Genomic DNA, 27,568 nt, shown 5'->3' with positions numbered 1-27,568 from the left:
TTATTCTTTTTTAAAGATTTATTTATTTATACAAGCACTGGGTACAGTCAGAAGTGCGGGAGGGTGAGAGAATTCACCAGAGCCAGATCGGGGAGCAGAACAGGCAGAAGGACTGAGATACACTGCTGAGGGGAGCAGCAGGTGGCAGGAGAGGTCTGCGTGCCATGTGGGACCCTCTCCGGCAGCCGGGCATCGAAACCGGCGCTGCAGAGGCTGCGGGCAGCCTCGCAGCCCCGCGCTCAACCGCTGTGCCACCAGGGGAGGCCCTATTTTTACCTTTTAAAATAGGAAATATGAATTCAAAAAGTAGATTAGTTATTTGATCCTTGACGTTACCAATTGATTTATGATTTCATTATCAGTTTAGTACTTTGCCTTATTTAAGCGATGTTTACCTTGATTAGTGTCTGTGTGATTGATGCATCAGTTTCCTCTACCCAAACTTTATCACCAAAACCTGCCATTTTAGCCCCTGTGCCAGTGGCACCAGAACTAGGTAGAAGCCTTGGTAAACAGGTCTGGCTAATGATGGGCTGCCAGCCATCATTTTTGAAAAGAAAGGATCCTACTTTTCCATTTTTGTTTGCCCAGTTGTTTCATTTAGATTTTCCTTTAATTGGACTTCAAGTTCCAAACTTTTGGCTTCATATTAAAGGCAAACAGGACAGGGATGCTTTGTGGTTTATTGTCAAGTACTTGTTTCCTTATTTTGTTGATTTAGAGGAATGATATGATGTCCCTTGTGAAAATATGAGTGGTTATATATATGTGAGATTTCTTAAGGCCATAAAGATATGGTTGTCAAATATTAATACAATATATTTTTAATTTAGCTGGTCCTTTATTTATTTTTAATTATTTATTTGTTTATGCAAGCATTGGGTACAGTCAGAAGCACAGGAGGGTGAGAGAATTCACCAGAGCCAGAGCGGGGAACAGAACAGGCAGACTGACGAAGAAATAGACTGCTGAGGGGAGCAGTGGGCATGGCAGGAGAGGTCTGCGTGCCATGTGGGACCCTTGTCGGTGGCCAGGGATCGAACCAGCGCTGCAGAGGCTGCGGGCAGCTTCCCAGCCCAGCGCTCAACCGCTGCTCCACCGGTGGGGGGGGGGGGTCTCTTTATTTTTTTAAGCATTAAAAATGGAACTAAAGTGTTGGATTTTGTTGTTTTTTTAAACTCAGTGATTGGTTGTTTAATATCAGAAAATTCTTTAGGTTGAATTTGTCAATTTCCTAATCTTGGAATAAGGTATACCATAGATCTCTCTATCTTAATATAGTGATGATTTCTGTTTGAATAATGTGAAAAATGTAATTAAATTTAACTGTATTTTAATTTCTTTTAATAGAAAATGACTTTGGTGTTTGGAGATCGTTACTATTGGAAAGCTGGTTAGCATCTATTTCCTAAAAGAAACTTGACCACCATTTGCTCTGGCATGGCGCAAAGCAGTCCACAGCTTGATATTCAGGTTCTCCATGACCTCCGTCAACGTTTCCCTGAGATTCCAGAGGGAGTCGTATCTCACTGCATGTTACAGGTAGATTACCTTGCAATAAGTGATATTAAGTTAGTTTTCTTTATTAGAGCTGGCTTTGTGTTGTAGTGACTATAACTCATTTAAGTTTGTGACAAGGGGGACATTTAAAGCAGGATTTTTCAGCCTAGGTGCTGTTGACATTTTGGGCTGGATTATATTTGTTTGTGGGAGGTGGTTCGGGGGTCTGTCTCGTGCATTGTATAATGTTTAGCAGACCCCCAGCCCCCTCCTAGATGTCAATAACACTTCCTCAGTTGTGACAGCCCAAAATATTTCCAGACATTACTAAATGAACCATAGCAGGCAAAGTCAACCCCCATTGAGAATCACTGATTTAGAGAAAAAAGTAAAAGGCACATAGCAGAAAGTAAAAATAGATTCTCCTCATATTTCACTTCTTGAATTTTTCAGGGTGTGTCATCAGTCCCCAAACCCTTGGAATTGAATTTTGAATCACAAATTTATCGTTTTAACTTCTTTAAACTATATACACTGAGTCTATATTTATAACTCCCTTTCTTACTGTTTGTCTAGTTGGTAAATGCTTATTAATATCTAATTTTAAGTATATGGCCACCTCAGTTAAATCACATACCTTTTGTCCTGTCTATTGAAATAAGTCATCTCTGGAATAGAATGTGTCTTCCCACTCAAGAGGCAACAGAGAAGCAGGCCTTATGCTCTCCCTGTGATTGAGTTATAGCATTTCTTGATTTGGTTGACTTTTGGAAGCAATACTTTAATCCTGCCCAGTGGACTTCCTCACACAATCAGCTCAAACTCTGCCTACTCTGTAATATGCAATCTACCTGACTGCAGTGTTAGTGGCTCAGGCTGTTCCTAAACCTATATAGAGTTGAGGTTAATTGCAAATAGAGAAGGAACAATGGTAGTAACAAACATGTTTCCTTTGTTTGCAAGCTCTTCTCCAGGTCTAGAGTTACAACTTACTTGCCTTTGTTTTTTCTAACACACATTCCTACCTGAATCTAGTCTCTTCCTTTAGTTCCATTTTGGTCTCAGGTAGATCAGTTATTTCCCACTGGAGTGACACCAGTAAGATTTCTGCCACTTCCTCGCAATAACTTTTCTCACCTATCCAAACTAACTCTACCTTTGTTATTTACTTACTTATGTATTTATGATTTTTAAAAATTTTTATTTATGCGTACAAGAACTGGGGTATAGGCCAGAGGTGCGGGGAGGGTGAGAGGATTCACCAGAGACAGAGTGGGGAGCAGAACAGGCAGATCTACTGAAACACACTGCTGAGGGGGGCAGCGGGTGAAGAGGTCTGCTGTGCCATGTGGGTTAGCTCCCTGGCCAGGGATCCAACTCATGCTGCAAATAGCTTCATAATGCTGAGGCTTAATTCCTTGTGCCACTGGGGAGGCCTTGTGTTTTGGGGGGTTTTTGGGTAATAATTTGGGTGTTATTTAGCCTTTTATTACTACCTCTGTGGTTTTTTTTTTTTCCATGATTTAGTGTCTTCCTCACACTAAATTGAAGGAATGAAGTTTCAGTTCAATTCAGTGAACATGTGTTGATTGCTTTCATGTCCTAAGTCTTTTTACATGTTTGTTCCTTTGGGATTCATAGAGTATATTGGTATGTAGATTTACCATCTACCTGTTCTGGAAAGTTTCTTTATTTGCATCATTAAAATATATGAGACTCAGTGGTTTACATTTAATATGCAAGTCTGAAAGCCTCTCTGAGTTATCTCTTAATTTAGAGTCATTTTTTAGGAGCATGATGCTTTTTTACCTGAGATCTTTCAGGAGTCGTCATATATCATCTTAAAAATTCTAAGTTCTTCTGACTTTTGTTGTTCAACTAAACAATTTTTGTTTCTTTAACTCTTCGTATTTACTGTTTGACAATTCTGTTTTATTGGGGTGACACTGGATTACAGCATTGTTTGTTTCGGATTTCCCCTTTCAGGTGTTGTTAATACATCGCACCAACCACCAATGCTTGATATTTTTTTTTCTTTCTTAAAATACTTAGGTGGTCAAATATGACATCTGAATCTAAACGATAAAATGGTGCCATAAAGATAATATGTAAATATCTTGAATTTGTTTGAAAATTTTCTTCATAGGCAAATTTACATAACTTGCACTTGAATAGGCTGAGAAATTCAACCTTGTACCATTTTGAATTTGTATCATTTTGTGAGGATACTCATTAAGCTACTTAATTCAATGTGGGAAGCATGAAATTTTAGATAATTGATAAAATGCTTTTGGTTTCAACTCTAGTTTTTGTTCTCCCCTTAATCCTGTGTTTATAGTAAACTGGAAGGAGATACTTTTATTTTCACTTATTTTTTTTTCTCACAGCTCTCAGTTACATTTCTAGTTGGCAATCAATTTGAATCCTTTGGCTCTAAATTTGCTTACCATCTAGCTTCTCTCCCTCAATCATCATGATTTTCAAGTTGGCTGAGAATAAAAAAACAAAACTTTGAGTTTTAGTTGCTCGTAAACTTCAGTGAAGATTTTTCTCAGTAGCTCAGGATGTGTTTTTATTTATTTATTTTTAAATATTTCTTTTATTTATGCATACAAGAGCGGAGGTACAGGCCAGAGGTGTTGGGGGGTGAGAGGATTCACCAGACACAGAGCGAGGAACAGGACAGGCAGACTGACTGAAATACACTGCTGAGGGAGAAGCGGGGCGAGTCAGGAGAGGTCTGCCGCGCCATGTGGGTCGCTCCCTGGCTGGCTGGGAAACAAACTCATGCTGCAATGGCTGCTGTTAATGTGTATTTTTTAACTGATTTTTTTTGTTTTGCTAAAATCTTTCATAATGATACAGAAAATTAAAGTTACATAGTGGTCAAATTTGTTAAAAGTGAAGGCAGCTTTAGAATTTTGTTTTGACTCTCAGAAATTTTATTATAGTTTTTCCCCCTCCTTTTTGCTTTTAGTGCCTTCTCAAAACTAAAGCATTGCTATTTTCATGTTTATTAGCTTTAATATTAATGATGGATATTAGTTATTCTTGTATATTTCAGCAGTTTGGTGAATCGAAGATTAACTCAACATTTAATTTGTTGAGATGCAACAAGTATAAAGTGAGTCCTGGATTTGCCGCCAGAAACGTGAGGTTCAGTCACAATGTTTATTAGTAGGTACTTTACATTTCTATAGTAGTAGCGATAGTGGTAATACTAGTCATGTAAACTGATGTTTGTGAAATAATTGTTTGGGATCTCCTTTTTAGGATAGACGACCATGAAGCTTTTGTGCTTAAAAAACTGTAGTGGACGTACTCTGACAGTTGTATTTGTATGACTTATAAAGCTTTATTTCCATTATCTGAAATTTGTTCATTTTTGCCAATGTTAGTTTTACTGTTTTTCTGTTGTAGAATAACAATAATCTTGAAGCCTGTTGCCGAGCCCTTTCCCAGGAGAGTAGCAAATACTTATATATGGAATACCATAGTCCAGATGACAACAGGATGAACAGAAATCGTCTTTTGCATATTAATCTGGGTATCCATTCTCCTAGTAGTTTCCACCCAGGCGATGCAGCACAACTTAATGGTGGTCGAACACTGGTACATAGTTCAAGTGATGGACATATTGATCCACAGCATGCAGCCGGTAAACAGCTGATATGTTTAGTTCAGGAACCACACTCAGCCCCAGCTGTCGTGGCTGCTACTCCCAACTATAATCCATTTTTTATGAATGAACAGAACAGAAGTGCGGCCACCCCTCCTTCACAGCCACCTCAACCATCTTCCATGCAAACAGGAATGAATCCATCTGCTATGCAAGGGCCTTCACCACCACCGCCACCACCTCCTTCATACATGCACATACCTCGGTATAGTACAAATCCAATTACTGTTACAGTATCCCAGAACCTCCCTTCTGGACAGACTGTACCAAGAGCTTTACAAATTCTTCCACAAATTCCAAGCAATCTCTATGGGTCTCCTGGTTCTATTTATATTAGACAGACATCTCAAAGTTCACCAGGAAGACAAACTCAGACTACGCCATGGCAGTCCTCACCACAGGGGCCAGTGCCTCATTATAGCCAGCGTCCTTTACCTGTTTATCCACATCAACAGAACTATCAACCTTCCCAGTATTCTCCTAAACAACAGCAGATCCCGCAACCTGCTTATCATTCACCACCTCCTTCTCAGTGTCCTTCACCATTTAGCTCTCCACAGCATCAAGTGCAGCCTTCCCAGTTGGGCCACCCCAGTTCTCACATCTTTATGCCACCTAGTCCGTCAACTACTCCGCCCCATCCGTATCAACAAGGACCTCCGAGCTATCAGAAGCAGGGAAGCCATTCAGTAGCCTATCTCCCATATACCACATCGAGCTTACCCAAAGGATCTATGAAGAAGATAGAAATTACAGTTGAACCCTCTCAAAGACCTGGGACAGCAATTAATAGAAGTCCTTCACCTATTAGCAATCAACCGTCTCCACGGAATCAGCACTCAATGTACACAGCCACCACGCCACCTTCAAGTTCTCCTTCAAGAGGGGTATCCGGTCAACCAAAACCTCCATTTAGTGTTAATCCTGTGTACATTACGTATACACAGCCAACTGGACCGTCATGTGTGCCATCGCCATCTCCTCGGGTGATGCCAAACCCAACTACAGTTTTTAAAATTACCGTAGGCCGAGCAACGACTGAAAATCTTCTAAATTTAGTGGACCAAGAGGAGCGCTCTGCAGCCCCAGAACCTATTCAGCCCATTTCAGTAATACCAGGTTCTGGGGGAGAAAAGGGAAGCCATAAATACCAGAGGAGTTCTAGTTCTGGATCAGACGACTATGCCTATACACAAGGTAATGTTACCCCCTTTATGAAATTTAATCTTTGTGGTGAGACAGCAGTCTCCTATTTCAAGTAAAATAACATATTAACAGTTCAGTTTTAATTAAAATTTTTATATTAATTATTGGGCCTTAGCATTGCTATTAAGAATAGGGTTCGTGCTGCAGACCTCCATAAGCTCTGTTTTAAAATATGAAAATGTAGTCATAATAGTGACCTAACAAGACATTTTTTTCAGGAAGAACATTCATTGAGAGAAAATATACACAAGTGAAATCAATATTCTCAAAAATACAGAATTGGAAAATGGATGGACTAAAGTTCATCAGGGTGAAAGAATTTGAATCTTTTCTAAAGAGGATGGCCTGAAGAGTGTAATGATATTTATAACTAATACATGTTTATGAGAAGTAGGATTAGTAACGAATATTGTTGGATTAGCTAATACTAGAGCTAAATAAATATAAAGGCGAATAGAGCTTTTTTAAGTCTGTTCAGATTATTTCAAGCTACTTGAGACTGTAGCATTTTTCTCAGTGTATAAGAGAATGATAGTAATTCAGTGTTTGAGATTGAGCCTGCTTAAAACCAAGCATAAAGCGAATCGTAAGGAAACTAAGGACAACAGAACAAGAGGAATGTACAGATGTCATGTTGGTTGCAGTTGCAAGAGCTAAATTAAAGCAGATATGTATGAAGGCAGAAAAAATATGAGACATGAGACATAGTTTTTTAACAAGTATTTTATAGATTAACAATGTATATAGAACTTTCCCTCATTTGTTCAATGTTATTCTCTGCAATGACTTTATCTGTAATGTCATAGCCTTGCTGTTACATCAGCGAGCAAGGATGGAGAGGTTAGCAAAGCAATTGAAACTTGAGAAAGAGGAACTGGAGCGATTGAAGGCAGAAGTTAACGGTATGGAGCATGACCTGATGCAGAGACGCCTCAGAAGGGTCAGCTGCACCACTGCGATCCCAACGGTAAGTGGTCTGTTGAAATGTGTGGATAGGAAGGTCGGGACGCTGGCTATCCAGTTCATTTGTTTTCCTTTGGGTTCTGTTCCTGACAAGGTTTGGATCATAGTCTTTAGCTTGCAGTAGTTCTTAAGATAATTTGATGTTTTGTTGTTTTCACATGTATGCATTCCATAAGCTCATCAGCATCTTAAATACTGACAGTGATAATCAAGGTATCGTATCTTATTATAAATTGCTTTCTGTCAAAATAGAAGTGAAAAGTGCACCCTGACCAGATAAATTATTCTCATGTACTCATTTTTTTCCCTAAGTATATTAAAATGAATTAGAATGAGCTCAACTTTGGGAAAGTATTGATTGTTGAATATTTTAGGGAAGAGCAATTTTGTTAAGTATAAATAATTGTAGAAACCAAGATACTATTGATGCCAGTCCTCAAGGAACTGATCTAATGAAAAGATTCAGATAAATATTTGTAACATGTTGATCATAATTTGAGTGCCAAAGGTCTTAAACAATTCTGACATGCATCCTGATTTCTTAAGACATCACAAGCTTTCTGTGATCCAATCTGTCATTTCACTTTTCTACATTCATTCATCCAATAAGCATTTTTTTTTTTTTTGTAGTCTGAGGGTGGTCCTATGCTAAGTGCTTTGTCCGTCCTTGTTAGTAGGAGAAATAGGTCCATCAATGGGTAACTATAATACACGTGGTAAATGCTGTGTAGGCTTATGGGTAGCGAGAAAACTCATACCTCTTCTGGCTTCTGAACACTTCAGTGTACTACTCTGCTCTGCTCATTTTATGCTTCTGCTGGAATGCCCTTCTAAAATTCTGCATGTATAGATCCTGTTTGTTCTTCATGGCTCACTTAACCTTTACTTTTTCCACAGAGCCATTCCTCATTTTCCTGTCCTCTCTAAATTAAAGGCGATCTCTGAATTTGCAGCTTTAGAGAAGTGGGCATATGTTAGATCTTTTGTAATCAGCATGTCTGTAGGTGTGCTCTCAGAGAATTGAACTGTGGTTCATCGCCTCAAAGGAGATCTGTGAATCCCTGAAGTTAATATGCAGAGTTTCACATGTGTTTACTTGGTTAGTGAGTCCATAGCTTTCATCTGGTTTTTATAAAATTCAGTTGAAGGAAAAAACAGTGAGGCACCACTGTCCTAATTGGTAGAGGACTACTATATAAGGCAGAGAGGAGAGGGAAAGGCACTTTAGAAAAGAACAAGAGCGAACAAAGGCTTGAAGTCAAATGGAGAGGACTGTTAGGAGGCAGCAATTACAGTCTTCTCACTTCAGCTGAGATCTTAACAGGTTAATGTGTGCAGGTAGAGTGGGACGTAGCTTTGAATGCTAGGCGAATTGTTTACACTTTATTGTGCTGGTAATGGGAACCCATGGACGTGTTTTTGAGAAGACCGAGAAACAGGCATATTTAATAACAACAACGGTTTTCCTAATATAGATTGAATTCTTAGGTGTAGTCAAATACTAGAAGGGATGGTTTTAATTACTTAAAACATTTGGAAATTACAAAACTACCTTTAACTAAAAGGTAATATTAATATAAATCAAATACCTGCTTAATTTTTTCTCTCCACTAGAACTCTTAATTGAATCATCTGATTGGGGATTGGGTTGGGGGAGCCATTAGGGAACATAGCCCCCAAGGGAACCATCCACCTCTGGTTGGACTTTGGAGTCCTTTCAGTACTTGTATAGCATAAACAAACTTTTTGGGCATAAAAGTCATTTTCTCTAACATAACCATTTAAGCTTTCCTCAACAACCTCTTGCTGTGGTAGCCCTATTGATTTTGGTTTTTGTTTTGTTTTGTTTTTTTGGTAATAGAGATCTGATAGGTTAGTGTTTCAAAAAAAAAAAAGACAAAACCAGATTTTAGATGAGTGCTTTTATTGATGAGACTTCTTTAAGAAAAAGATTTGTAAAACTGCTGACTTGGGCTGTAATTTATTTTTAACTTATCATAGATAATTTCAAAGATATATAAAATGGGCAGAATAGTATAGTGAACCCCCAGGTAGCCATCACCCAGCTTCATAAATCTGTAGCTCATGTGGGTGATAATATCTGAGATGAGAAATTTGAATGTATGAGTCCCATGTGTTTACACTGCCAGGACTAGAGTAAAATGGAGGACAATTAGGAATACACAACTAAGGGACAATGTATACATCATGGCTAAGATGTGGGCTTTCAAGTTAAGTGTAAATTTGAATCCTAGTTCTACTCACATGTCACTCATAGTTCCTTGGATAAATAGCTTTCTCTGTTTGTTTTCTTTAAATATGTGTGACTATCCATTTAATGAGATTTTCCCTAGGGTTAAATAAAATGTACACATTAAAAAATTTATACAATACTCAAAGAGTAGCTATTCTTAAGAAATTGTTTACAACATATTGGAAAACTGCTTGAAATATACACAAATCTCAAGCATTTTTTCAGAACTTTGATTTCCTTTTTATTTTTTATTTATTTATGCATAGAAGAACTGGGGTATAGGCCAGAGGTGTGGGGGTGAGAAGATAGACCAGAGACAGAGTAGGGAACAGAACAGGCAGATCTACTGAAATACACTGCTGAGGGTGGGCGAGACAGGAGAGGTCTGCTGGGCCATGTGGGTTAGCTCCCTGGCTGGGGATCTAAATCGGCACAGTGGTAATAGTGCTGAGACTTTCTTAACCCCTGGGCAACCAGGGAGGCCCAGAACTTTTTAAGAACATGGCATAAGTGTATATTGTATAGGAAATTAATCAAGAAATGAAGCATTCAGTCAGCATTCCCTTTTTGTTTCAAGATGCTCATTTGAGGCACCATGACTGGGGAAGAGTCTCCACATGGACTCTGGAGATAGGATAGCAACTCGGATACTTTCTGGCTATGTAACTTCTCCATTTTGATTTTCCCTGGCTATAAAAGGGAATTATTACAAGTATGTTCTAGTGTTGTTATCGAGATAAGAGACTGTATGTGAAATGCCTGGTGTGGAGGTGGTGAGTACTGGATATCCTTACTGCTCTACTCATGTAGGATTATGCAATGGAGAATTCACATTTTTTGCTATCAAGCACATAAATTCCACCGTCAAGTTTTCAAGTTAATTTCTTATGAAACAGTGTATAAAAAATTGATTAGAAATGCATGTGCCTGATGAGACTAGAACGCACTTTTGTGATCAGCCCCATGTGCGGTTGTGGAAAGTTAAAGGAGCAATGAAGTAAGTGCCCTAAGGGGAGGTCAGAAAGGCAAGATGCATGACAGATCATTTTTCTTAATCTAGTATTTGCAAAAGCATTGTATTAAATGCTGTGGAGGATGTCATCTCAGATCTGTGAAACAGCGGATATGTCCACTTAGAAACTTCCATGTATTCATGCGTGAGAGAAAAGATGCAAGGCAGTGAAACAAGTGCTGACCAGTTAAATGGTAATAGTAAATGCCTTCAGAGTTCTGAGATGGAAATGTTTGCTTTTTGTTCTTGGGGTTCAAAGATAGTGTTAGGGAAGAAGAGAAATTTCAGTTATACCTTAAAGGATAAGTAAGATTTTTAATAAGCAGAAAGCTGCCAACTCCCCCCCTCCCCCACTCATCTTCTGGATTTTTGGACTAACCCACAGCTTTGCATCTGAAAAGCATAATTGGGACCAATCCACCAAAGAACATCAGTGGTCTTTGATGGTAGTCTCTCTCAGACAGCTTCTTAAAGTGCTGAACAGTTCGCTTATGGTATTTTTGCCACCTTTTGAAAAACTTAGAATTTTTCACTTTGAAATGTCAGATACAAACATTCTAGTAGTTTGCAAACAACTCTGAATTACAGGCAGCCGCTTTTTAAGCCCCTCTACCATGAAAATACAGTGTACTTTTTTGACAAATAGTAACTTTTCAAAAACAGCTAAAAAGCTATGAAAAAGGACATAGGAATCTTACAGATAAACAGTTTAGTGAGTTCAAGTAGTTCTCTGGTCTTTGGAAATGAGCCTGTTGACAAGAGTTTGTTGTTACAAGCAAATGTGCAGAAGCTCTTGACTATAAAGTTTATTACAATATTTCCATACTTAGTTACAGAGCTTTACTATTCAGGACCACCATGACTGAAACATGGAACCCCTCCACCCTTTCCCCCTAATAAATAGGAGGGATCTGCCCCTTCAGTTATTTGACTTTCCTGATTAGACTACAAAGTAAAGAGTAGGTCCTTCAGCATATTCCTAGGAAGATAGCATCACTCTTTGAAATCCTAAAATAAGCCACTTATTTTAATGTAAATACTCAGGTATGTTCTTAACTCCTCTTGATAGACAGTATTTTACATATTTATGTCACATGGTTTGCCCTTAGGGATGAGAAAGGAAAAGCAATACCTAATAGATATTTTGAAGTGACCTTTGTGTTCCGCTAGCATTCTAAGGATTGTAGCTCAATAAATTCTGCCTGCTAAATAACTTATTTTAAGCTTTTGATACCTGATCATTTAAATTGGCAGTTATTCTGATAATGCCTCCTAACACCATAAGATCTTGCATTATTGTAAATCAGGATAACCATTTTGTCATTTTTCTTCACTCTAATGTTAACATATTTAGTTCTTAGCAAAATACATGTTTTTAATAGGATTTTATTCTGTCTTACCACTGCAGATATTTTTTACTTTACATAGTTGAAATCACCATAGTAACTGAGTTAATACTTGTGCTATTCTGAAAGCTTCAATATCCATGTCTCTGGAGTCTAAACCCTGACTTTTTTTTTTTTTTTTTACTGTACAGAGATATAGATAGATAGATGTAAAGAAATTTAGAGCATGAGAAGTAAAGGCTTCCCAAATGCCTTATTTAACTGATGAGTAGGCTCTCTTCATATGTGTGTCTCGTTCATGGCCCTGAAAGGCCTAAGAGTAGATTGAGCAGGAAAGGTGGATGTAGAAGAAAAAGTCGAAGAATGGGGTCTGTGTGCCTGAAATTTTTCATGTACTAGGTTGCTTATTTTGGTCTAGAAGAAGATAAAATGATTTTCTCTTAAAGATTTATTTAAGCATATAAGAACTGGGGTGCAGACCAGAGGTGTAGGGGGTGAGAGGATTCACCAGAGACAGAGTAGGGAACAGAACAGGCAGATCTACTGAAATACACTGCGGAGGGGAGCAGCGGGCGAGACTGGAGAGGTCTGCTGCTCCATGTGGGTCACCTCCCTAGCTTGAACTCGTGCTGCTGCAGTGGCTGCGAATAACTTCATAGTGCTGCGTCTTAACCCCTTGCGCCACTAGAGAGTCCCTGATTTCTGTATAAATCCTGGCTCCGACAATGACTGGTTTTTATAACTTTGGGGAAATTGTTAAACTTCTTTATGTGCCCCAGTTTCCTCTGTAAACGGAAGGTGATAGTGGTTCTTACCCTGAAAGACTGTTTTGAGGGAAGAATGAGAATTTTGGTGAACACAGTGCCTGACTTAGTACATTTTTAGCAGCCTGGACAAACCAAAATCATGGACATTGCTTGTTTAAAAGGTTGATTATCTTACAGTTGCCCTTACCATAAAAACAGAAAATATTTTTTAGTAGTGTAATAAAAATGGTAGTACATTATATGATAGACCATAGTTTAATATTGTAGCCTGCCATGTTACATGCAGATTGTTTATATGTGGCCATTATTGATAACCCTATTTTACCTGACTATTCCTTTAAAACATATATATATATATAGGACTTCTTAAACATGCCCTCTTAGGCGCTCAGGCCATAGTCTTGGTAATAACCAGTCAGAACAATTAACATGAAATGAAGTTCTTAAATGTTGGGCTTAATAATGACTTTCCCACACTTGCTATTTTGGGTCCTTTTTTACTAGCCTGAGGAAATGACAAGATTGAGAAGCATGAACAGACAACTCCAGATTAATGTTGACTGTACACTGAAAGAAGTTGACCTCCTTCAATCTAGAGGTATAGACTTGATTATTTGGTAAGCCATAAGTAATAGTGTGGTGTTTTAAGATGCTTAAATAGCAATCATTTTGGTTGTAAAGATTTAAGAGAAGCTTTTATCCATCATAAGGTTATAATCCTGGTAAAGCCATTCTCCCTACCCCATGGTCATAGATTGGATTTGGGGGATCAAAAATAGTACATTGGCAGTTTCATCATTAAGTTCTTATTTAGAATGTTCTACGTTGTTAATCTTGCATTTGTCCTTTTTGAATCATTTTCTGTGAATATTGTATAAATTGATGGGTCTTCATTCTAAAACCTAGTAGATGTGTGATACTCATCTAAAGTATGTATAAAAAATAGTGATCCCAAAATTAAAATCAGATTTCTCAGTTTTTAAAACAAATTACATATGCCATTTTTATGTCATCTATTACACAAAAGTGACTGTATCTTAGACTTTTCAATTTTGGGGGTTTCTTATAGACGTGTACTACAGTAGAAGCTCTCTTAACTGACTTTCATGTAACCTGTTTCACCAGGTTAGAGATGTCCTCTGTAAATTATACTGGTCAGTCCATTGCCCATTCCTGACCCGGAGGCTTGCATCCCCGCATGTCTGTATGTACTGTTGCTCCTATTGGTTCTGCTGTCTGCTTGCCCGGAGTTAAGTTGTGCCTGTTCCCAAACCTCCTTCTGCCAGTTACTGTGCTGTTGTAATTTAAGGTTTCTTAAACTGACATGAATGCAGAAGCTGCTCTTTCTATAAAAACCAAAGGCAAATGCTTTTTAAAGACTCAAAGGCAAGTCACTAAAAGAAACAGGAACTGTGAATTAGATATGGGGTGAATCATAAAAATTGGACAGGATTCTGCCCTCAAGTTGTTTTAAGTTTTCTAAAAGTATCTTGGTTCATCCTAAAGAAATTAAAACAGGAAACTATAGGTCAGGGTTCAGCAAACTAGTCTGCTATTTGTTTTTGTATAGTGTTTGGGGAACCTAGCCACACCCATCTTGTTTACATTTTGTCTGGGGCTGCTTCTGTGCTTCAGCAGCACAGTTGAGGACTTGCAAGACAGCCTGTATTGCAGATCCATATAACCTAAAACATTTATGTCTGTCTCTTAGAGAAGAAGTGCCCACCTCCACTTCAGGTCATCACGGTGTGAGAAAGAATATAGAACATGTAAAGAAAAGGTGTTGGTCCAACATTAAGATATTGCTGCTTGCATAGGATTTGTTACATTACAGTTGACCTGTTTTTCCCTTAGCCATTCTGTGTTTTAATCAGCTTTCCTCCACTAGTCACCTGTTCTTTATTGTGGCAGCTAAGAGACCTTCTACTGTATTTTAAGAGTATAGAATAATGGAATTATCTGAACAATAGAAGCAAATTTGAATGTGAAAATTGAAGAGTCTAATGAGGTACTCGAAGTTTTTTCCAGAAGCCTATGTCACTCTACAGCCTATTAGCGTTAAGCAGTGAAAGAATTACTATGTCCTCTGCATAATGTGGGTTTTATGCAAACTATTGCTACTATATTAGAAGATTGCAGCAATTTTTTTGTTTGTATGTTCTTTGAAGCAAAACACATTCAAGCATTTGGTTAGGATATTTATAGTAAGCCCGACGGGATATAGAAATTAGAACATCAGCTGTGGCTTAAGTAATTGAAGAAATACATACGCACATCTTACAGCATAAAAAGATCCAATTAATATATCAAATAGCATTGTGGCTTTTATGAGCCATCATAGGACTTTTCAGAAAATTATCTTAAAATACCCTATCCAAATGGATAAAAGCATTTGTAATAAGACCTGCCAGGGAAGCCACAATTAAGGTTTCATAAGCAAAGAGCTATCTTTTGGTCTCCATTGGACAGCAGAATGCTCTTATTGGTACTAAATTCTTTCATGGTCTGGAGAAATTTTATACTGGGTTTTCAGTGTACACCTAAAAGCAAGAGAAAGTCATCTAGACATTCTGGGGGACATTGAAAATAGGATGCAAGTCAGTGCATAGTTTAAGTAAAAATAGCTTTATTGCTTTGGGTTAGGAAAGTTTTCATTAAGAAAAAAATTAAATGAGGTAGTAGATATTCATTCAGTATATTTAAACTATCAGTACCATGTAGCATCCTCTGTAAATAAGCATGAATAGTTATAAAGCTTACTTGAAATTGTGCAGAACAAGCAGATTGCAGGTTCTCCAAACTGAAGGTATGCAAAGCTGACACCAGATCAAAACCAACCGTGGAGGAGTCATGGCAGGAGCTGGGGCTGAAATACAGACACTAAGTCAGGGAGAAAACAGCTGAAGAGAGGTAAATTGTGGAAAGGACAAAAATTTTCAGGAATTAGTCTGTTCTGAAATTGGCACCATATCATCCTTTTATCATTGATAGATCTGTAAGCAACATTTAAGGTACTGATTAACTTGAAAATAGGAATCCATGAACTGCTGTCATTTCACAATTATTCAGGTTGCTTAGCTACCTCGACTTAATTAATCTTTGCAAATTTATGTATTTGGCTTCTTCCATTGAACTTATAATGGATTAAAATGTAAGGTAAATTATTCACTATTTTATCTTTCTCAGGTTGGTTCATTAAAATCAAAACAAACACCAAAAACTGTTCAGCCATCCTTTCATTTCTCTTCTTCATTTACCTCCCTAAATGTACCACATGCTTAATCCTGCCTAACGGGACTAGCTTTACATTATTAAACGATTCCTTCAGGTGATACTGTAGACACACTGATGTTTAGATTGCTTGTGTCTCTTCTTATAGCAGTAAACAGTTTCTTTGGGAGGAGAGTAGAATATGTCTGTAACCCTAAAGTGTTTCCCTTAGGAAAAAAAAAGTTAACAGGATAAAGAGCTCTAAATGTCTGGTGATTATTATTTTTATAGGAAACTTTGATCCAAAAGCCATGAATAATTTTTATGACAACATAGAACCTGGCCCAGTTGTACCACCCAAGCCATCTAAAAAAGGTGAGTAGGAAAATGCCACAAAAATCATAGAAACAGAATTGTTTGGATGTTTTACATATTTATAGCAGAAGAAATGTCCATTAGATAGTCATTAACTTATTCAGTACAAAGAAAATAACCTATTGTACTGCAGTAGACTACAATTATTGCCAAAGGTAGTTGAAGTAATATTGTCTTCTAACATAAATTTCTGATGTGCATCACTAAAAATCAACATGTGTATATACTACCTCAAGTTTACCACTCAAAGTCCAGTTCTGTCCTTCACCCTATATGGACTCTTTTACTCAATGTACCTACCCTCTCTTCTGGTAACTACTAATTGGTCTTGCAGACTAAAAAAAAATTATTTTTGTTTTAGTTCATCTGTGTTGTTTGGTTTGAGTGAAATCATATGGCATTTGTCTTTCTCTTACATCATATGCTCTAGCACCATTCAAGTTGTTACAAATGGCAGGATTTCTTTTTTTTTCTTAATAGCTGAGTAGTATGCCATTGTGTATATACACCACATCTTCTTTATCCAATCATCTGTCAGTTGGCACGTAGGCAGTTCCTGTGTATAATGCTGCAGTAAAAGTGATGGTGCTTTTTATCTCTTGGAATTTGTTTTTAGGGTAAATTCCCTGAAATGGGATGACTGGGTTTTGTGGAATTTCTATTTTCAGTTTGAGACATCTCCATACTGCTTTCCTTAATGGCTACTGCAATTTATGTTCCCATTAACAGCAAACAAGGATTCCCATCTTTATACGTCCTCTCCAACACTTGTCTTTTGGACAGTAACCATTCTCACGAGCATCAGGTGATCTCTTGTAGTTTTGATGCATTCCCCAGGAATAAGATGACGACCCGCTTTTCGCATGCCTGTTGACCATCTGCATGTCTTCCTTGGAGAAGTGTTTGTGCAGGTCCTGTGGCCATTTTTGAATCAGGTTCTTTGTTTATTGTTGAGTTTTGAGTTGTTTGCATGCTAATCCCTTATTGGACATATGATGTGCAACTGTCTTCTCCCATTGATGAGGATGTCTTCATTTTGATAAGTTTCCTTGACTCTACAGAAGCTTTTTAATTTAATAAAGCTCCATGTATTTGTTTTTGCTTGGATTTCCTTGCCATTAGTGATGAGTCGCCCAAGCTCATTTCTAAGGCCAGTATGAAGGAGTTTATCACCTTTGGTTTTAAGACTTACGTCCAAATCGTTAATCCACTTTCAGTTAAGTTTTGTGTATGGAAGACTTTTCTTGGCTCCTTTGCTGTGAATTAATTGTCCCTATACATACGGTTTTATATTTGCCTTTTCAGTTCTGTTGTGTTGCTCTTAGTCTCTGCTGTTTTAGTTACTATAGCTTTATAGTAGTTTGAAGTTGGGAAGGGAGTGATCTCCATTTTTGTTTTTTCCCCCCCTCAGGATTGTTTTTGACTTTCTGGTTTATCTATAGTTCCAAATAAATTTCATGATTGTTTTTATTTCTAAAGAATGCCCTTGAGAATGTTGATAGGAATTGTACTAAATGTAGCCCTTTTGTTGATGTATTATTTTAATCTGCGACACAGAATATCTTTCCATCTCTTTGTGTCTTCTATTTCAACAGTGTCTTACAGTTTTCCATGTAAAGGTCTTTCATTTTGTTAAGTTTTTTCTAAGGTATTTAATTCTTTTTAATCAGATATTGCAACTGGGATTGTTTCCTTACTCTTTTTGCTACTCCATTACTTGCATATAAAAAGGCAACAGTTTTGTATATTTTGTAGCCTGCTACTCTCTTCGTTCTTTCAAATAGCTTTCTACTGGAGTCTTTGGGATTTTTCTGATTATATTATCATGTCATCTGTAAACAGGGATAGTTTTATTCTTCCTATACAATTTAGATATTCCCTCATTCTTTTCTCCTGCTAGGACTTTCAACACTATATTGAATAGTGCAGAGAGTGGACATCCTTGTTTTGTTCTTGATCTTAACGGAAAAGCTTTCACTTTTTCACCACCGAGTATGCTAGTGGCCATAGGTCTCCTTGCATTTAGCTAACTGGGGGTTCTTTTAGCTTCATGGACTTGTATGCTCACTTCCTTCCATTCCTTCTCCAGGTTTGTTAAGTTTTCACCTATTTCTCTATTTCCTGCTTCCTCTCCCTCCCCATTCTGCTGGGAGCGGCCATTTTTATGGTACTGCTGGTTTTCTTCCTCTCTGAGGTCCCACATCTGAGAGCCAGCAGTCTAGCTCTGTACTTCACAGTGTCGATATAGGTGCTATGGACTTAGGGGGAGTTGTAATCTAGAGCCCTGCCTGTGTTGGAGCACCTCCACACCACTTCTGCCCTTCCTTCCCCCAGGTTCTGGGTTGCGCAGGCAGCCTTGTTGCATGTGTCCCTACCCACACCACCATGTTTTCCACTCACCTTCCATCATACCTATGTGTGGATCTCCTTGGAGTCCCTTCCAGTGTAGTCTGCCTGGGTCTCTACAGTGCTTCCACCCGCACCATCGTGCATCTGTAGGGGGATCACCTCTACTGTGTGGTGTTCTTGGAACAAAGCAAAGAATGTGCTCTTATTGCCTTGTTGGGGATGTTACCACACCAATTTTATTTTCTAGAAAACAAGTTGAAACACTTTCAGCACTGTAAAAGTTAGAGTTGTAAAAGATACAAGTCTTGTCCTCGAATGGAAAGTTTGATCTACAGTATATTTAAGCTTCAACTGACAGGCAACAAAGGAATCCTTTTGTTCTCAAAGGCGATCATAACAATTAGATAACGACCAGGTGTTTTTTCAGCCAAGGACAAAATAAATCCTATACAAACAAGATTTGGAGAACTCCTTTTTGGACATTGTTATTACATAGGAATAATTTTAATATTAAAGGTCGCATACCTATTCTTATTATGTAGCAAATGTTTTAATTAGCATTTTAGTATTAAAAATTTCAGTTAAACTTAAATGTTGACTTTTTGAATTTAGATTACCTTTCTAGACTGAACTGAAGTATACCTGACCCATCTTACTCTTTTTTTGCTTGGTCAACCAAGATAATTATGAAGCCAGAGTATGGAAAATGCCTCACGTAAGGGTAACATTTAAAAATCTCAGACCTAAATTAATTGAATTTTGAACAGCTTTACATATAATTTACCCTCAGTAGAGTGTTTTACATATTTCATTTATAGGTTGCAACACAGCATCCTCTGTTCTTTTTATTGTTTAATACTAGCGTGGATGTTTCATCCAATTTGTATTTAAAATAGCCTGTGATTTCTAAAAATGGGAATCTAAGTGGATGAGTGCCAAGTACCAGATCGGATGCTGTGGCAGCATATGCAGGTTCAGGCTGAAAGCTGCTGAGATATATAACACTCATCACTTTAACCATTGGATTAGGAATATATTGTCTTTAAACTTGATTTTGCCTGAGTGGCTAATAAAGGATACTTTACCTACTGGTAATTCAATAGACAAACTTCTCAGTGATGGAAGAGCGCTTATAGAGGAGTTGATCTATTTAAGGCAGAGCATTGAAAACTTGTTAACCTGGGAACAAAGGACCAAGTTGATGAGAAATGATGATCAGTATGTTTACCATGATCCACCTCATTAGCATAAACTCTCAGGTAAGGTGATTCTGAAATTCATGCAAATAACAGATTAAAGCTGGTAATCATAATGTGGCACTGGTAGAGGAATAAAATAGATCAATGGAACAGAAGAGGAAGCCCAGCTGTAGACCCTCACACTGCCAATTGATTTCTTACAAAATCATATAAAAAAAAATGGAGAAATTTTTTCAACAATCAGGCATAACATACTGGGAGAAAGTACTTATCTGGTAAAGAACTGGTATCCAGAATGTTTAAAAAAAAAAAAAGGCAAAACATGTGAGTTGATATTTCACAAAGAAATAATAAACACTCGAATAGACATTAGGGAGAGCAATGCAAATTAAAATCTTGAGATTCAGCCTCACACCCACCAGAATGGCTAAAATTCCACTAGTGATATGAAATGTTAGTGAAAATGTAGAGCAATCAGAATTCTTACACATTGGTGACCATTCTGGTAAATAGTCTGGCCATCCCCTTTTCCAGCCAGCCTATGTCCCGTTCTACTTACAAAGACTCCTCCAACAGAATCTAAAGCACACAAAATAACTTCCATTTATAGCATTGTTCATAATCACCAAGAACTGGAAATAGCCCAGATATTTAATAGGTGACTGTATAGTCTGTGGTATATTCATACCATGGACTACTACTCAGCAATAAAACAACTGAACTACATGTAACAACAAGGGTGACTCAGCAACATAATGCTGAATGAAAGCAATTAAATACCAAAAAAACCCAAAACTACCATATATTTTCTAGAACAAAATCATGTTTTTTTTTTTTTTTTTTTAAAACAAAACACCAGAAAAGTGGTTGTCTCTGGGACTTGAGGTTGGGGAGGAACTGGCAATAGGGCATGCGAGGATTTTCTGGACTGATGGTAATGTTTAACTCTCCATAGGGATTTGGATTACCCAGGTGTGTAAGTATTTGTCAAAACTATCAAGTGGTATAGTTTTGTATTTCATTGTGTAATTTTTAACCTAAAAATTGACAGTTATTTCGTGAGGTAATGTGATAGATCAGCTGCCAGGAGTCCACATACTCACTTTTCTAGCAGTGGTGATGTCTGTTTTACAGGTATGTGGTTCTTCCTTTGAGAACAGCACCATGTGTTTGAGATGGGAGGTTGCTGTTTGGCGTCCTGCTCATCTGGGGAGAGGGCTTGCATTAGTGTTCCTTTACGCTAAAAAGGCTCTTTTAATTCTAACAAAATTGGCTAAAGCTGATATTGGGTAGTCAGTTGTAGTGGAATTCCAGTAAAAAATTCTTAGATATGTATCAAACACTCATTGTGTAGATGCATTGTGGGGATGCTCCTTAGATGATTCAAAAAGTTCTCCCTACACTGCCGTCGGTAATTCAGACAGAAACTGGAAGCACCGATCCTGCTCATCTTGGCCACCTATGACCTTGTTCACATGCAGCCTGTACACCAGCAAAGCGATCGGTCCAAATACTGATAATAGCTTGTGTATTTTTGCAGAGTTGTTGTAAACATCAGTAAGAGGAAGAAGATAATGCTACAGGAATGCTTTACAAGTCTTAATAGAACTTACCTCCTTAGGTTCCAGAGACTTAAGTTGTCTACCCTGCTCTTTGATAATCAAGTATTTAAGTGCCCAAACAACCACACATAGGATCCTGGAGCAGTGATTTCCAAAAAGGGGTTGGTGCTAGTGCATGGCATCTGGGCTCAGAACTGATTAGAAAATGCAGGACCTTCCTTTGGTTCTTTAGGGCAAACAAATAACATGAGATCTTTTTACTTTTACTTAGTGTAAAGAAGAATGTTTACTGAATTTATAAATGAGCAAACACTGTTCTAGTAAGAAATTGGGATGCCTGAAGCCCACTGTTGCAGTGTCTACTCCACTTTTGCACGTCGGCAATTACCATTTACAAAATGATTGGGGGAGCAGGCGTTATCAGTACAAAGTAGTAGTTACAGTTGGATCGGAATTTCAAAAGTGCTCCTGTCTTTGCTTTTTAGTGATAATGCTGTAGTAGCTTAATTTTAATCATTATTGTAGTATGTTCTTTGGTTAGCCTTACATGGACAATGTACTCTCAACCCATGATTTTCTAACAACTATTGCTTAATTGGGGGCTTGCTAAAGTATAATCTCCCAAGTTTTGCTTTCACAGTAATATTCATGCTGTCACTTAGTTTGTACCCCTAAGCCACTGTAGCAAACTATTGAAATAGAAAGCATTTGTTCCAAATAATTGAAGGTGGAAAGAAACATTTGTATAAACCACTGCTCTATATAAATTCTAGAAGCAGAAGTAGAGCACTTGCCCTCACAGGAGAACTGAAGGTAAGATGAAGTGATAGAAAAGGTAAATATTCAACTGTGCACATACTGTGAGAAATTCTCATGAGCCGGTCCATGCTTGCTAATGAATAGCTTCAATCCTTATTCCTGGTTTTACTTCTCACGCAGATTCGTCAGATCCCTGTACAATTGAGAGGAAAGCCAGAAGAATTAGCGTGACCTCAAAAGTACAGGCAGACGTCCATGACACTCAGGCAGCAGCTGCAGATGGTTTGTACTTACGTTTTTGGAGTTTGTGCAAAATGTCCAAAGACATGTATTAACCCATGTAGAGTTAGAAATAAAGCCCAACTTAAAATTACTCTCTACTGAGTTCCTAAGGCTTTACTGTCCAATAGAAGCCGTATTTAAAAAAGTAAACAAGTGAAATCCGTGTATAAGGTATGTCCATTTTAGATCAACATATAAAGTTATCAGTAATATTTCATACTTACAGCACATCTCAATTCAGAGTGGCCATGTGTCAAGTGCTCAGTGGCCACCATATTGCACAGATCATCTCTAAGGTAATGGTGTCTAGAAAGCAAGGCCAAATAGATCATTTTAAAAATCTTGTCACTGAAGTTTTCTAATGCTTCTTGAACAATCATGGGCTTCAGTTTGAGTTTCTGCAAGTATTCTATTTCACACTTAAATTCTCCTTAATATTGAATTGATTGTCATTTAGCAAGGTGGAAAAATCCCTGGTGGTGCAGGGGTTAAAGTCTCAGCACTTTCAAGCTGTCTGGCCAGGGACCTCTCCTTCCTTGCCCTGGGGCTCCCTTCAGCAGTGTATTTCAATACACTCTCCGGTGAATCCTCCCCTCCCCCGCAGTTTTTGCAAGCATAAATAAATTTCTTAAAAAACTACATCTCATACTTTTAAAACACATCCTTTTTTTTTCATGAACATATTTCCCCTTATTGGAAAAATCTTTGTGTTTGAAAAAATATTTAGAACTTTTAGAACCCTTAAATAATTTTTTTCCTTTGAAGATTATTTATGCATACAAGAACTAGGGTGTAAGACAGAGGTGCGGGGGTGGGGGTTGAGAGGATTCACCAGAGAGAGTGGGGAGCAGGACAGGCAGATGCACTGAAATGCACTGCTGAAGGGAGCAGTGGGTGAGGCAGAAGTCTGCTGCACCATGTGGGCTGCTCCCTGGCTGGTGATAGCTTAGTAGCGCTGTCTTTAACCCCTGCACCACCAGGGAGGCCCAGAACCCTTGAAAATTTTAGTTGTATCCTTTATCGTCATATCCTAATTATTACATCACATAAACAATATTGACTAAACTGTTGATTTTCATCTTTGTAGAAAATTAGCCTGCTAAAATTAATCCACTTAGTGTTAAAGGAAAAACCTGTTTGTTTCAGTTGTTTGTTTATAAACATGTACATTTTCAGTGTCCCATGAGAAAGAAAAGATCTCACACCTGTAAATCATATGAGAGCCATCTAAAATGTCTTTGGAGTTTTAGATGCTTCTATTTAAATTGTCCTTTCCCTATGGTGCAATAAACAATTTTTTTTTCTAGGATTAAAGGTAATTATAAATTAGGTGCCTTTTAAATATATTTTTTGATGAGTTACTTCAGAGTGATCAGTAGCAGAAAATTGTCACTCCAAAATACGCCTTTGTCTGAAGGATTACTTACAGACACAGGAGGAGCTCTGAAAACCCCAAATGAGCCTTTTGTAGGGGAGCTTGATGAAGGTACTCTTCATCAGTGTTTCTCAGCACCAGGAAGAGAAGGATGACTCTAAATCAGAGAGTCTTGTCAATGGAGAAGGCACCCCTTTAAATCTGCATAACAACCGTGCCCTCATTGTTGCCTGTACTTAGCCTGATAACCTCCCATAGCATCTTTCTTTTGTCTTTAGTTGAAGGGGACATTGAAGGTGGTATCTTGGGCCACTTGGGGAAGTTTTACTCAGTTTTTCAGGGTGTCTCCTGTGTATACAAGAAGTGATCTACATGCCATTTGACTTCTGCTTTATTACTGGGGGTGGTCTCAGCCAGAAACTCAAGAGTATGGAAGGAAATCTTTTTCCGCCCCCAGAGGACTTAACAGTGAAGTCCCCAGGTGTCCTGAATTCATTGGTTCAAAGAGGACTTATAGTTTATCTATTTTAGAAAGAGGAGTTTGGAATTGACACAGAAAGACAGACTGTAATAGGCTGCAAACCCTTAGGCTAACATCTTGAGTTTTATCACACTCTAGAAAAGTGAGTTTTTAAGAGCCGGTTAAAACCCAGCAGAATAAGGCAAAGATTTTTTAAATGTTAGGTGTCAGGCCATTTTGATTTTTTAAAAAGTACTATAGGAGGCGAGCATGTTTTCTTCTAATACACTGCTTCAACAGCATGCTTTCATTTCTCCACATGAGACAAAAAACCTAAACTGTGCGTGTTTTGGACTCGTGAGTCAGAAGATACAAGGTGGATGACAATGTCAGTGAAAAGTCACAGTCCAGGCCAGTGAAACAAAATGAGCCTTTTTATAATCTTAGGAACAGGCTAAAGAACACTCTGGCAGCCTATTATAAGGCGGTGGGCATCTTCCTGATTAAGTCGGAGCCTTATTATGCAGGCAGTAATATATAGGCTCTAAAACTCAATTCTCTGCCTCTTGGGGAATGTTTATACCAGCCATGTGTCAAAGACAAATTGATAAAAGTCTGGTCAGCTCATTAATAGCCAGTGGATGAGAAACCCCAAATGGTAACTGATTAAAACCCACATCTCAGTTTCTTGGGTTACCTGCTTGCTTACCTTAGATCTTAATCTTGTTTTCAGTTCACAGTGAAGATTCCCAGTATCTTGCAGGTAGATTGCCCCAGCCTCTTGATCTTGCTCCAGATTCCAGGGTAAATTCCATCCCGGATCCTTAGACCTCTATTTTCACTGACCCCCACTTTTCAATAGGGACTGCTCTTAAAAGGCGGTATTTACAAATCAATTCTTGATGCAAAAATCCTTTTGAGCACAAGGCCAGAGAGAATGAGGACCTCAGAAGAAAGTAAAGTTCAAGGTTTTTTAATCTCAAAGACCAATGTGAAGTTGCCAGCATTTCATGTTAAGTATAGGTATATGTAAAAACTAATACCTACAGGACATTTTAATACCAGAAAGGTAGGAAAGAATCAGAATAAAAGATAGTCTTTCATAGTGAATAAATTTAGCTTTATGGAAGGCTCAGTTGTCTTTCTCATCAGTCAGAGGAAAACTTGGTTCGCTAATGGCAATGACAGTTCATAGCCATTATTTAACACGTGAATATAAAGGATGAACATCTCAAGAAGGAACACTTCCAATCAGATGTCTGTGTAACATGGCACCAGCATACCAAGGGATGGGGGGGGGGGGCACCTAAAGTCGTCAGAGCAAAGTTAGAGAGGAGGCAGAAGTTCACGTGCTATATAACCTGTCAGCATTTTCTTTGGGCTGGAATATATAGTCTAACTCTCTACCATTGTGAACAAGAAAGGTCATCTATGCTGGAATTCTACTTAAAAAACAAAACAAAACAGAAACCTGTAGAATATCTAACCTCCCTGTTCAGTGTTGCATTTCAGTAGCTCTGTTAAATAATTGACTTTACATTGGGGAGGAGGGTTAATTTCTAGATGACGCTTGAAAAAAATTCAGACCGTTTTCTCTTTCAATCTTAACTTCCATCAGAGCATCTAACTGGCTCCAAACAGAGTCCACGGACACAACCCCGAGACGAAGACTATGAAGGGGCTCCATGGAATTGTGACAGCTGCACCTTTCTGAACCACCCAGCACTAAACCGCTGTGAGCAGTGTGAAATGCCACGGTACACTTGAACTCAGAAGAGCCTGAACCAGGTTGAGAGTGAAAGTTTGAACACCCACTAGAAGAAAAGGAAACCTCGGGAACCTGTTCATCTGCCCAGCCTTTTCATTTCAGACACATGGGGGGAGGCGAAAGCGACACCGTAGCGCTTGTGCTCACTCACCGAAAAATAGGGAGGTTTTTTTTCCCCCTTTCTTTACTCATGGCCGAGTGAGAGATAGAAAGGGATACTTGAAACTGGGAAAGGATTCATTCCTGAAAGAATGTACACAGAGCAGTTAAGAGCTCTTCTGTGGGATCCCAATTGTTAAAGTTACTGCTGAGTGGCCCTTATTTTGTAAACTAGAATTTTCACTCATGGTGTGACATGTTACAGTTTAGGCAGACAAACTGTGAATTTCCAGAGCAGACTTACTTGGTCACAGCTTTCTGGAAAACCAAGGCTCCCCCGTGCTTCCTCCTGTTGTTTCCTATTGAAGAGAAGGACAGGAAAAAGCACCAGCATATGATTTTCTTTCAGCAGAATAATAAGGGTATCTGTAATTGCTGCTTCTTTCAGGGGTAATTTCAAACACATAAACAAGATCTTTTAAAATGTGATTTGTAGCAGTCAGGAATTAGGCATTATCATGCCCTTTCTTTGAAAGTACAATCAAAGGTCTTAAGATTCCTTTTGCTTGTACAATGTTTCATCAAGCTGTATCAACACTGGTAACTAAGACCTAATTATGCCACATAATAGTTTTTTTTTTTTTTTTTAAGTTACTGCATGCATCTGTTAGGCCATTGTTTTTGAAAATAAACAAGTCCTGACAAAGTATGATTTTATAAATGACCTTCTCATAAAACTGTGCTTTTGCCCATAGCACAATGAATGTATGCCAAGTTGAAGTCCAGTCCAAAATTCACTTTGAAAGTCTTGAGCTCAGCTGTAGTTTTATAGAAAACGTTTGCAGTCAATTGGGCCTTCCCCCGCCCCTTCCAATTGTGTGACAAATTAATGATGTTTACAGCACAGATAATACTTTGTGCCATAACCCTAATTCAGCTAAAAAAAAAATCAATATTAGCTGTTCAATGTACATTTATTTGCACATGTTAAAGCAGCGTGAGGGAGATGACAGCTGGCCAATGGCATAAAGTTGCACACTGCATTATTTCGGAAGAGGAGTCTAATCAAGAACTATGTTTCAGAGGAAGATGAATACAAAGGACTTTGAAACGAAGAAACTTTAAAGTGAACATACTGTATTTGGAGAGAATAGTGAGTTCATTCAGGTAGCTTAGGTGATGTAGTAAAGCACTCCTTATTTATGAAACCAGAACTTCAGGATGTGAAAAACTGAAAATGCATAAAATCATCTGACCCACTAGGGTGCACCACTGAAAAGCAGCACATTTAATTCAGGTCCCCACCTTCGTTGACCTTCCTCCCTAGCTCAGAATTGGATTTGGGAACCTTCCCCTCATTTGGGCGAATGTAGACAGCAATAAGAGTGGTAGGTTTTCCAATC

General features: G+C 38.2%; 1 protein-coding gene across 3 annotated transcripts; it reads left to right on the top strand.

The window, feature by feature from the left end:
• Positions 1-1,440: 1,440 nt before the first annotated feature.
• TAB3 (TGF-beta activated kinase 1 (MAP3K7) binding protein 3) lies at positions 1,441-26,065 on the top strand (the record flags this gene model as incomplete). 3 transcript variants are annotated; one of them, XM_084258278.1, is made up of 7 exons in its annotated part: positions 1,441-1,542; positions 4,921-6,376; positions 7,192-7,352; positions 13,232-13,325; positions 16,229-16,312; positions 22,362-22,463; positions 25,917-26,065. In XM_084258278.1, 7 exons carry the CDS (start codon positions 1,441-1,443, stop codon positions 26,063-26,065), a joined length of 2,148 nt encoding a protein of 715 aa, XP_084114404.1. The 3 variants fall into 3 exon arrangements, with proteins under 3 accessions (XP_084114404.1, XP_084114405.1, XP_084114406.1); XM_084258279.1 differs by lacking the exon at positions 16,229-16,312; XM_084258280.1 differs by lacking the exon at positions 22,362-22,463.
• Positions 26,066-27,568: the final 1,503 nt, after the last annotated feature.

This window comes from Talpa europaea (assembly GCF_964194135.1).
Source record: "Talpa europaea genome assembly, chromosome: X".
NCBI lineage: Eukaryota > Metazoa > Chordata > Mammalia > Eulipotyphla > Talpidae > Talpa > Talpa europaea.
The sequence above is the reverse complement of the archived record's forward strand: the minus strand, read 5'-3'. Positions and strand labels throughout refer to the sequence as shown.